The 11,478-nt window shown below is 42.9% G+C and overlaps 2 protein-coding genes across 2 annotated transcripts in view; one reads left to right on the top strand and one right to left on the bottom strand.

Moving 5' to 3' along the window:
- The window catches only part of srcap (Snf2-related CREBBP activator protein), a 28,203-nt gene extending 24,859 nt beyond the window's left edge, over positions 1–3,344 (top strand). The window contains exon 32 of the mRNA XM_035669079.1: positions 1–3,344. Coding sequence (XP_035524972.1) covers positions 1–1,987 — 1,987 coding nt within the window. The 3' untranslated portion in view covers positions 1,988–3,344.
- A 400-nt stretch (positions 3,345–3,744) lies between these two features.
- stx4 (syntaxin 4) lies at positions 3,745–11,407 on the bottom strand. The gene is given in 11 exon segments (XM_035669065.1): positions 3,745–5,206; positions 5,701–5,811; positions 5,910–6,047; positions 6,998–7,071; positions 7,780–7,888; positions 8,873–8,943; positions 9,030–9,104; positions 9,255–9,356; positions 10,425–10,496; positions 10,499–10,534; positions 11,389–11,407. Coding segments are annotated over 11 exon segments (888 nt in total). The 3' UTR covers positions 3,745–5,125.
- Between the last annotated feature and the right edge of the window lie 71 nt (positions 11,408–11,478).

Below are 11,478 nucleotides of genomic sequence, written 5' to 3'. Positions count from 1 at the left end.
AAAGACCCAACCCCCAGTAACGACGTCCACAGCTGCTACACCAGCTCAACTCCCAACCGTCGCCACAACTACATCCCCTGAAAAGTCCTTTACAGATGCGACCACAAACGTTGTATCCACTCCCGTAGTCGCCCCTGTGTCAGTCGCAACAACCACAGCTGCCACGGTTCCTCCCGTGTCCACCACACAAACCTCTGCAGTCGTTTCCTCGCCGGTAGAAAGCTCTTCGTCCACAGATGTTTCCCCAGAGGTGTCCACACCGGCCCAGACAGAGGCCCTGCCCCAGATACCCACACCTGCTGCTGCTAGTGTTTCATCAGAGCAGCAATCTTTAGAGCCAACGCAGAAAGCCCCTAAATGTGACCCGGACAGGGTGACGGAAACGGAGGAGGAAGCTGAGGAGGCTGAGGCGAGGACTAGCAAGGAGGACGACGACAAACAGCCAGACCTCTGTAAGCCTCAGCCGAAAAGGAGAAAGGTGGAGAGTTCCTCGGAGACCAAAGACTTGGAGTCGGGAAGGGAGGGAACGGGCGGAGAAACACCGTCTGCAACTGATCATCAGAGAGAAGACCCTAAGCAACAAGAGGAGGAGTTCACGGAAGATCAGAAAACTCCATGCCAGAAAAGACCTCTTAGTCGCCAGAGTAGCCAGGAGTCCACGCGCTCCTCTTCGCCGTCGTCCGGGTGCTCGACATCAACCCTCACTCGTCACGCTCACCACAAGAGGACTTACGAAAACAGACTTCCTACCAAGAAGAGGCGAATGGACGTCACCTCAGAAACGGGGAAGGAGGAGAAAATGGAAGAGGATGGGGAGAATATAGAGGAAGGCAGCGACAAGGAGCACGCCGCCGCTCCCTCTCGGAGAGGGCGCTCCAGGTCGACTTCCTCCTCCTCTTCGGACTCTGACGGCGAGAGCAGGAAGGAGCACCGGTTGACTCGCTCCGCCAAGCACCGGCTACAAGATCAAGAGAGGGAAAAGGGCAACAGCCGGCAAGGGAAGAAACCTGCACACAGCTCGGAAACAAACGCATCAAACAACGCCAACGCGTCCACAGGTGGAGAGTCTGGCAGTGACACATCTTCTGTTAGGATCACCAGGAAGTCTGCAGGATCGCAGCCTCCGCAAGACGGCAAAGCTCAGACCAACAGCGCGCCCTCGTTGCCTCCTGAGCCCGAGGTTCTGGGGAAGAGGTACTCAGCACTCAACGCAGCAGCCAAACTCCTTGCGATGAAAGGAAGGGTGGACACGCCTGGACACACCACTCGGAAAGACTCGGGGGCTAAAGCCGCCAGGACTTCCCCCGCCTCCTCTTCTGACAAGAACCAAAAACCTAAAAGCAAAAGTGTACCAGCCTCCCCTCAGAGTAACTCTGTAACTCTCACTAATAATAAAAGCAGCAGCAGCAAACCCTCAACGCCCAATCAGACGAGCCGCTCGGCTTCCCGCTCCACCAGGCAGCGCCCTGGTTCTCTGGTTCCCCCCCTGGAGGTGGAGTACAAGAGGTCTAAAGCAGAGGAGAAGGAGAGGGGGAGTAGGAAGTCTTCAGGGGCGAAGGAAGGCGAGGCAGAGGCGCAGTCTTCGTCCCGGGGCCACAGTGCGTGCAGCAGCATGAGCAGCGACGGCGAGGGCGAAGGCGAGGGCGGCGGACGCAGCAGCAGAAGCCGCAGCAGCAGCAACAGCAGCCAGCGCACTCACAGCATCAGCTCCCAGAACACGGAGCACAGAGGGTCCCGCGCCACCTCCTCCGGCAGCGAGCGCAGCTCCGAGCGGAGTAGAGACAAAAAAGAGAGGCAGCGACGGGAGAGTCGGCACGACAGCAGGAGGTCTCAAAGGATCTCGCAGGAGGTGACCAGCAGTTCGGGAACGGAGGGGACGCCGGACAGGGTGCTGCGGAGCGTCGCGGCGCTCGCAGCGGTGCAGGCCCGGTCCCCGGCCGCGAGCACCCGCTCCTCTTCTGGTCAACATCGTCACAACAAGACATGATCGGCGTGCCAAAGGGAAAAAAAAAAAACGGAAGCGAGAGTGTTGTCACGATGTCATGACCTCCAAGGTTGCTGCTTTGTCTGCACTCTGATGAATGAAGGGAACTGCGTGCAGATCCAGGGACCTCCCCTGTCTCTTGGGCCCTCTCCCTTTCCAATTGGAGCTGGTCCCCTCAACCAGCTCAGCCATTGTCAGCTGGGGGAAGGCTCAGGGACGCCGGACTGAGAGTATAAAAAATGTGGCGCCATCATGGTGCGTCCGTAACAGACAGAAGATGGTACAGTGGTTAAAATTCACCACTGGGACTTGAAGGGGGGGGGACAAAAAGGTGCAAGAGGTAATAAAGGAAAGTTGTTAGTTCACATTATGTACTGTAATCATTAAAGACTGGAACACTCAGATCTTATGTGTTAAGATGGGATTATACAGCACCCTCTTATTAGGGTTATAAATGAAGTCATTTGTGTGACATTAAAAACTTTTTGAGTGACCAGTTGTATTGTAAGTTGGAGGTTTTAGAAAGTTTGGTTTTGAAAAATTTCGTCAGCTGTCCTGACTATTGTTTCTTTGTAGTCAGTTGATAAGTTATGCATATTTTATTATTTCTTCCAGGGTATTAGGAAGAGAACCGATCTGTCAATGTGATCTTTGCTGCACTATGCTGGAGCTTGTCTTTTGCTTGGGCCCCTTTATTTTTTTTTTTCATGTCGATTTTTTTTTTCTGTTCATTTGGATTCATTTTTAAAAAGAAAATCCAGCCTTGCATTTCTCATTTGCACATCTGATAACGTGGCCCTCGGCTTTGAGTACATTGTGGTGTAGTAATAAGTTTATACATCAACTTCAGTAGATTAACTGGTTCCCCGGTACCTCACGACGTCCACAGGTTTAAAAAAACAGATTAATTCAAGTTGCAAATTGTCTTTGAAGACGTTATTTGCTCCTCACAGACCCGGAGCTCCTTTTTTTTTGTTTTTTGTTTTGTCCCCTGATCTTCCCAACAGGCAGTTATTGTTACGGTCCACTTTGTCATGTATTTATATCGAAAAGGGCAAAAAGTTTAAATGTTTGTTGAAAATTTACGAGTGCCTCTCTGGCCAAAATGGGTTTGAACCTCTGATTGCCTTGTGAAGAGCCTGAACGCTGGGGTGTTTGAGCTTCTCTCGTTATTTAAAACATAAAAACAAACAAAAAAAAAGCCAAACAAAACAGGAAAAGAAATAAAAACACTCCCTCCCTCCCCAGGAACTGTTAAGAAAAGCCCCCCGTGCATCAGTGCAACCAAATTTAATGTTTTATTTTTCACCTGGATTTTTGTCACCATTACTTCATTGCTCTTCGTTCATGTAAGAAAAAATTAAAAATAAAAAAAAAATACTTGGACAAAATATGTGAATAAAGTTACTGGTACAGTTCCAGATGACAGTAAATTGTCAATTTACTTTTGGACTGAAGCTACTTTGAGCGAAGGTGATATTTCAGGGGGGGTGGGTGGGTAGTTTATGGTGATGGTCTTATTTTCTTTGATTTGTCTCTTCATTTGTTGCATTCCTTTTGATCCCTTGTAATTCCACATTGTTTTACTTGAAAAATTAAGACAATTACAGTTGAATAAAAAGACCAAAAATTAGTTGGTTTTTTTTTTTTTCCTTCCTCCATTTGTGTTGAAATAAAAGTTTTCATGTCAGTTTTTATTACGAATTTGTTTTAAAGATTCTAATGAACAACAACAAAAAAAAAAGCTCAGGACAAACACACAATAGAACGTGACAGTATTTTATTTTAAAAACAAATCTATATTAAAATGAGTGATGCAGAAAGAGACAGCTGTAATATCACACAGTAGCAGAGTCGCCGCTCCGCCCTCCGTCGGACTTTTCCAAAAGCAGACGAGGACCGGACAGCGTCTAAACAGTTTTGGTTCATTTTTCTTTACAGATTTGTCACATTGTGGCGGCGCAGCAGCTGCTGTTCAATTCCAGGATTTCCCTGCAGCTTTAAAACTCATTAAATTACTAAAACTAGCAAAACAGACAGACGTTGCACAATGTGACAAACTGGTGAAGAAAAATTAAAAAGTAATGAGCGTATATGTGTCAGACTAAAAGCTGGAACACTGCAGTGTGGATTCAAACATTTATATAAACAATAAAAACTCACTCCCTTCTTGACAATGTTAGTGCACAACGTCACGTTCTCGAGCTGTTTGTGTGGACAAAAAGGAGAAAGGCACCATTTTTTGAAAGAAAACATAATTTCATTACGTGTTGCAGAACTTTTTCTCGCAGCAGCTTAAACACTGTTCAAATCATAAATACAAAGTGGTAGGACAAATAAAAGTGGGCCTTTTTTACTGCAGTGCAGAGACACTTCTGTAAAATACAAAAGGAGGAAGAGGGCGGGGGGGCTTCACACCAAAAAAACAAAAAACAAACAATATTTACAATTGTTACATGTAGACAGGTTTAACTTCTCAAGTAAAAAAAAAAAAAACATCTGCATAATAGCCTTAATCACCAGCAACAGAGGTTATGTACAATTATATTAGTCTATTTACTATATATGCCTATAAAAAGGAAGCCCAATCGTTACTTTACACCTCCGATTCGTCCAGAAACAACACTAAAGAGTCGACACACAGTTTTCCTGAGTACAGTAATGATCAGCGCCAGTGTTGGGTTTCAATACTGCATTGTGCTTAGCTCAAGGCCACTCATTTCCTCTTTTTAATATATCGGGGGGGNGGGGGGGGGGGAGGCAGTGACGTAACAGTTCACAAAGGGTCCTGGTCTTTGTTGTAGACCACATTCTATCTGATAGAGGATTGGGTGGAGGGGGGGTTCCCATAAACCAGCAGCACTACCTCTTGAGTGGAAGTGGAAATGGAGGCAAGATTGTAGTCATTTGTGAGTTAAGACAACAGAGAGCACATCTCTTCTTTTACAACAACAACAACAACAAATAGAGCCAGTTAGAAGAGACGTGTGTGTGTTAGAGGAAGACAGAATAATGCAGAGGGATGATGACTGACTTCATTCACCCGTACGTCCTGTGGGCTGAACATACATGAAAAACAATGGGGGGGTTCAGAATGTGGCTTCTGGCAAACTAATTACAGCCAACTCACACTGCCAACTGTTAGGGGCCGAAGGTGGAGACCAATGAGATGACTAGGATGAGAATTAAGATGGCCAAACAGATCGCGATCCAGATCTTTTTCTGCATTGGAAGAGACAAAAATAAATAGATCAATTAAAAAACACACACAAAGTAATCATGCAAACCTTAAAGAAGCACTACTCTGTATCCTAATACAGGATCGGCTGATACTCTGACTCTGATATGTCCTGATAAGAAGAGGTTTTTTATGGTTTGTAATGTGGGGAAGAAATGGCCTGTGGTAAATATTTAACTTAAATGTTCTTTNNGCTGTGATTTATAATACTGTGACAAGCAGAACAGAGGAAGAAGGAGAAGATAAGAAGAAGCAGCAGCAGCACTCAGCAATTGGTATCAATGTTATTATTTATTTATTATGCACATGCTAAAGAATATTTAACTTAAATGTTCTTTCAGAGTTATTAGTTAAAGAAAGCAGCCTTCAGAGTACCTTTACATAATCACACTGGTGCAAAATCCACATAGGAAAAAGATCTGCTTTCTATCTAATCTCACATCAGTCAGGCTCTAAACATTCGAGCAGGACGTCGTACCTTGCGAGCTTTCTGCTGATACGTGACGGCTTTCTCCGTGTTCTCCTTCGCTTTCTCCACGTAGTTTGTAGACAGTTTGATGTTGTTTTCAATCTGGTTAACCATCTCCCCCTGCAGGAGGCACAAACACAGTCAGACAGAACCGGAGCAGCAGCAGCGATTAGTTGTTAGCGGTTAAATTAATCCGAGAGTGTTCAGATTTGCGTTACCTGAGCCTCCACCTCCATGGCGAGGTACTGGAACATGTCATGCAGGTCTTTGATGCTCTTCTCCAACTTCAGGATCTCGTCGTGCCGGGACTCGATCTCGTTCAGAGCCTGCTTCGTGGCTTTAGCGTCGATCAGGATCTGTGTAGCGCAGGGCGGATGTGTGTGTGTTAGGTTCAATATGGACAACAAATCCAACACGAGGGTTCAGGGTTTCATCTAAGACCAGAGGTGGAGGAACTACCAAGTAAACAAACTACAGGGAGTCTTAATTTAACACTGACGACTGTTTTTACTCTTTATTCTTAATGTCTGCAATGCAAATGAAAGAAGGGAGGTGGAAACACTGCCGCTTTTGTCCACAGGGTGCGCCAGAATCAACAAAACATGTAAGTTTGGTTAAAAAATACTCAATTACAAGTCTTAAGTATGAGTTAAATGTACAGTAAATGACTGGTAAATGCTCCTATCTTGTATTTTTTAGACATTTCTCTCACTTTTGCTGTTTTTAGTGCAATATTGGATACTTTTACCTCTTTGAGCCTCATTTAAAAGACCAAACTACAGCTGTTAAATCCTAAAAGACCCTTTCTGGAGCCGGTGTTTGGTTTGTCCGTTCTGGGCTACTGTACTCTTGCTACACACTGGACTTTGAAATTACCTTTGGCCAAACTTTTTTTAGTGGGAAACATCTCTTTGGGGTAAATTAAACATTAATTTAACCTTTAACGAAACACTCAATGGAGCCAAGCAGGAGTACAAAGTAGGTTAAAGCACATTAAAAGCCAGCAGGAGTCTTCACACTATGAACTACTCACACACTAACACCTCTAGGGGCTGCGGGTGACTTTCTTTGCCGATGCTTACCAAATCTGTAGTCCAGTTTGAGCAATTAGAGAAGCTACAACAGAACATAGCTGTCATCATTTCATACGTATGCAGCTTAAAGTCAGAGCTGCTGCTGCTGCCATACGGAGGTCGAGAGGAAACACCTGCAGCTGTCAACGTGCTTCGCCGCAGCAGGTGTTGTGGTTTCCCACAGTCACGTTGCTGCCGCGCCTCCTTTCATCTCCGCCGCCGCGTGTACTCACGTTTTGGGTGAAAACATCCGTCTGCCCGCTCTCGAGCATCGTATCCAGCTCTTCGTCGGTCACATTGGTCCCAGCTGAAGAGAGAGAGACGGTTACGTTTAGAGAAAGTGTTTCTGGAGAGACACTGAAGCTTCAGTATGTGGTTCTCTCTATATATAGTTGATTTAAATATTCATTTCTGATTAATCTGGAAATTATCCTCCATTAATCACTTGCCTTTATTTTAATTTACTATTCACTTTGTTCTTTATTTCTTTATTTATCTGAATGTTTGTATATTATTATGTTAATAAAAACATTTATGAAATGTCCAAAACTCAAAACGACTCAATTTACCGCAACAAAGAAAAGCAAATTCTCACATTTGACAACCTGCACAATCAAATGTTTTGGTACTTTTGTTTGAAAAATGATTTAAACATTTAATAACTGATCAGAAAAGTCACAGATTCATTTTCTTTCAACTGTGTGAATCTGCATTTGTCTCCTTCATTCGATTGATTTATAATCCAGAAATTAGACAGAAAACAAGAGCGTGACACAGAAAACTATCTCAATTCAACTTAAGCTGGAAGCTGAAATCGTGGCAGATAAAATGTGATTAATCCTACTCATAAAGGCTGAACAGTGCGGGTTTAACCGTAGTGTGTAGAGTAGAAACCGAGACCAAGGAGGACACGTGACAAGTGTCATGAGACAAACCGTCCGGCACACCGAGCGGCCGCAGCGAAAGTGGAAGTGATCAAACCACGGACCGCAAACCACCGCTTCCTGTTACTCACTGATTTTGAGTTGCCGCTGTATTCTCTCCACGTTGCGGTCTCTGTACTGGGCCTGGATGGTGTTACAGTAACCCATCAGCTCCACAAACTCCTTGGACAAGACGCCGTGCTGGAAAGGGGGAAACATTTAAATTAAAACAGTAAAAATAACAAAGCTGTTCCATTAAAACCGGAGAGTCAGACTGATGTAACTCGTGTTTAATTCAGGTGTTTGTGTCTTTTCTGGGATGTTGCAAGTGGAGCTGCTGTCAGGCAATAAACCATAATCATCACTATACGGCTGTAAATCTAAAACACAAACACAAGTCTTTGTATTTCTTGTCAAACTATATCACTTTACACTCAGACCTCCAATAAAATCTACATTTATGACGTTTGTTTTAGAGTTATTGGTTCAATCGTATGCGTTTATGGGACACTTCCTAACCGAGGTTTACGGAGGTAATCTGAGTAAGAATACAGTTTTTCCCGGGATATTTGGTTATTTTAATACATTTCCAGGTTTTTCCTCGACTGGAAAACAAGCCTGAGTTTGTTGTGCAGTTGTAATGGATTACACTCACAGGTGTTTCTGTTATTTAGCCTTTTCTCACTGATAGAAATGAGTTTAGACTCAACAGAGCCTCAAACATGATAATACATAATACATAATAATACAGTTGAATCAACACCTCTTTAAAACATTAAGACATTAATAAATGTAGAATTATCTCACAACTGTATTCCTTTTTCAGTTTAGTGTAGCTAATAAATTAAAAACTGGGTGTATATTGTGATTTAATACATGACTCTTGACAAACTGTTTATAGATAAAATAAAATGGGAGTTTTTGGCTCAGCCAGTAAATTAAAGTACATTCCTGTAAATCAGAGAAAGTCGAAAGTAAAAAGGAACGTTTATATGACGACGTATTGTGAAATTATTATTACCAGTTATTTCAAAACTCAGTGCAAGTTTCTGTTTCACTTTACAAGAAGCATCGTTTCCCTGTTTGACCTTTTATTGGGATTATTAATGGAATAAAAACAGCTTCACGCAGCAACTTAACAAGACTTAAAACTGATTTTGTGGCATAAAAGCAAAAATGACCAACCTGGGTCCGCTGCATCCGAATGCTGATGGTTACGTATTTTCCATCCTCCTCTCCCTTCTTTGATTCAATACCTGTGGAGAGATAGTTGATCAGTGTAAACAAAAACAAAAACAAATAAAGAAACAGCAGTGTTCACTTGTTAAACATCACTGCTCACCCTTCAGTTTTTTTTGGATGTGACCCGCCAACGTTTTGATCTCCTCTCGAAGAGTCTGGAGCTCTTTCTTCATACCTAAAGCCGAAGAGGAGAACCACATATTCAGCACACAGACACATAAAACACCGTTTATTATTGCTCATTCAACAATAAAAAGACTTTAATCTGACAAATATTTTCATCATTTGTTGACTTTGTTCAGNNTGTAAATCTGAACACACTCACTCTCCTCTGGCAGCGCCACGCCCAGAACAGTTTTCTGTTTGTTCTCAAGTTCAGACACTTTACTTCGGAGGTTTTGCAGACCCTCGTGGATTTCTTGCACCTAAAAATGGGAGAGAGGTTTCAGGTTTATGGACAGAAACACAGTTAACAGTTGAATTTATATTCAATACTTAGTTTATCAACAGGAAATGTTAATACATTAATAAGTAAACTCTAAATGCTCAAACATACTCTGGTTCCCGGTTGTGAAATGGGAGGAATTTCTATCTTTGTTAATGGATTATCTGAGCAATCCGAGGTCGACACCTTTGGCTCGGGGAACTCGCAATTTGGCATTTTTTAACTATTATTTACATTTAGCAGACTAAAGAATGAATTTATTTAACTTAAAAATGATCAATGATTCAAATAATTTGTTAGTTTTAAGGCATATGTCATTGCAGTTTTAAAGCTACTAACAACTAACTTATTTACTCTCAATTAAGTGACGAACCATTCCTAAAACACAACCTGAGGTCTCCTGATTGCTCGTTTTACCCGACAAATAATCCAAAACCAACAGATATTAAATGTACTATCATAGAGAACTGAGACAACCAGCAGATATTCACATTACAACCACTTCACTTTGGCTTTTTTGCTTTATAGTACGGCAGTAACACGGAGTCCTTATTGACCACAGCCCAGTTCAAGGACATCAGGATTAGCAGACACTGCGGTGCTGACAAAACAACACTTCTTCTTCTTAAAGCCACAGACATTTAAATCCCTCTTTGTCCTTATTCCTGTGTGGGTTAACACAGATTATTATCTACGATCTAAACTTTTAAACTCGCTGCTCAACAGCTTCGTCCTGTATTAGAAGCGTATGTAGTTAAAACAGAAAGAGCGAATAAAACACTGAATTTGCAGCCAAAATGTCAGAAAATACACAAAATTCATCCAAATCACTAATTTTACTCTGAATATAAAACAACAGACCAGTTTGTTAAAGGTCATCTGCCATCTGTGCACTGATTCACAGAATTAAAACATTAATATAAATATATAAAACATTAATATAAATATATAAATATAAATATATAAATATAAATATATAAATATAAATATATAAAATATAAATATAAATATATAAATATAAATATATAAATATAAATATGGTCAGCCTTTTTTTAAAGAAAGCTTCATTCTCCTTCTCCTCTTTGCGCTGAAGGGTGGGTTCCAGGTTTTGAATCATCAAACTTTTCCCTCCTCATCGTCATTCTGAATGCCTCGGCTTTCTGCAAGTCGACACCCAATCAATAATCACATAACAATCATCGATAATGATAATTGATAAGTGATGTAGTCTGCTGGTGCTCTCTGTGTGGTGTGTGTGTGTGTGTCTGTGTGTGAGTGTCTGTGGTGGTGATGTCTCTGTGTGCAGGGGTGGTGTGGTGTGTGTCTCTGGGTGTTGTGTGTGTGTGTTGTGTGTGTCGTGTTGTTGTGTGTGTCTCTCGTTGCTGTGTGTGTGTGTGTGTGCTCTCTGTGTGGTGTTCTCTGTGTCTCTGTGCCACCGCGTTTTGGGTGTGTGTGTGGGTGTGTCTCTGTGGTTGTTGTGTGGTGTTGTGTCTCTTGTTGTGTGGTGTGTGTGTGGTCTTCTGTGTGTGTCTCTGTGTTGTGCTGTGTGTGTGTGTGTGTGTCTGTGTGTCTCTGTGGTCTCTCTGGTGTCTCTGTGTCTCTGCTGTGTCTCTGTCGGGTGTGTCGTGGGTGGGTGTGTCTGTGTGTTGTGTGTCTCTGTGTGTGTGTGTGTGTGTGTGTGTCTCTGTGTGTGTTCTGTGTGTGTCGGTGTGTGTGTGTGTGTCTCTGTGTCTGTGTGGGTGTGGTGTGGTGGCCTGTCACATTCCTTTACACTCAGACGGAAGTAAAGTAAAGTAACTCTCTCTCTCAACGCTGTTACAGATTGGTTGCTTCACTCTCAGTTAAAGGTCAAAACGCTGTCACAAACGACAAACAAACAACAACAAACAAACAAAACAACAAACAACAAACAAACAAACAACAACAAAGCAGGATTTGAAAACTCGGGCTACACGTTAGGCATTGGTTAGCCTCGGCGATGCTAACGTGTATTCTTTACTCACGCTTCCCTAACTCTTTGGTTCGTCCCGCATCGGGTGTGAGCGTCCGCCAAGCGTTTGGGCTCAGACACACGGCACAGACTCTGAGCAGGAGATTTTACGTG

Source organism: Morone saxatilis, unplaced genomic scaffold, assembly GCF_004916995.1.
Source record: "Morone saxatilis isolate NCDOM2014 unplaced genomic scaffold, NCSU_SB_2.0 Contig1, whole genome shotgun sequence".
Taxonomy (NCBI): Eukaryota; Metazoa; Chordata; class Actinopteri; family Moronidae; genus Morone; species Morone saxatilis.
The sequence above is the reverse complement of the archived record's forward strand: the minus strand, read 5'-3'. Positions and strand labels throughout refer to the sequence as shown.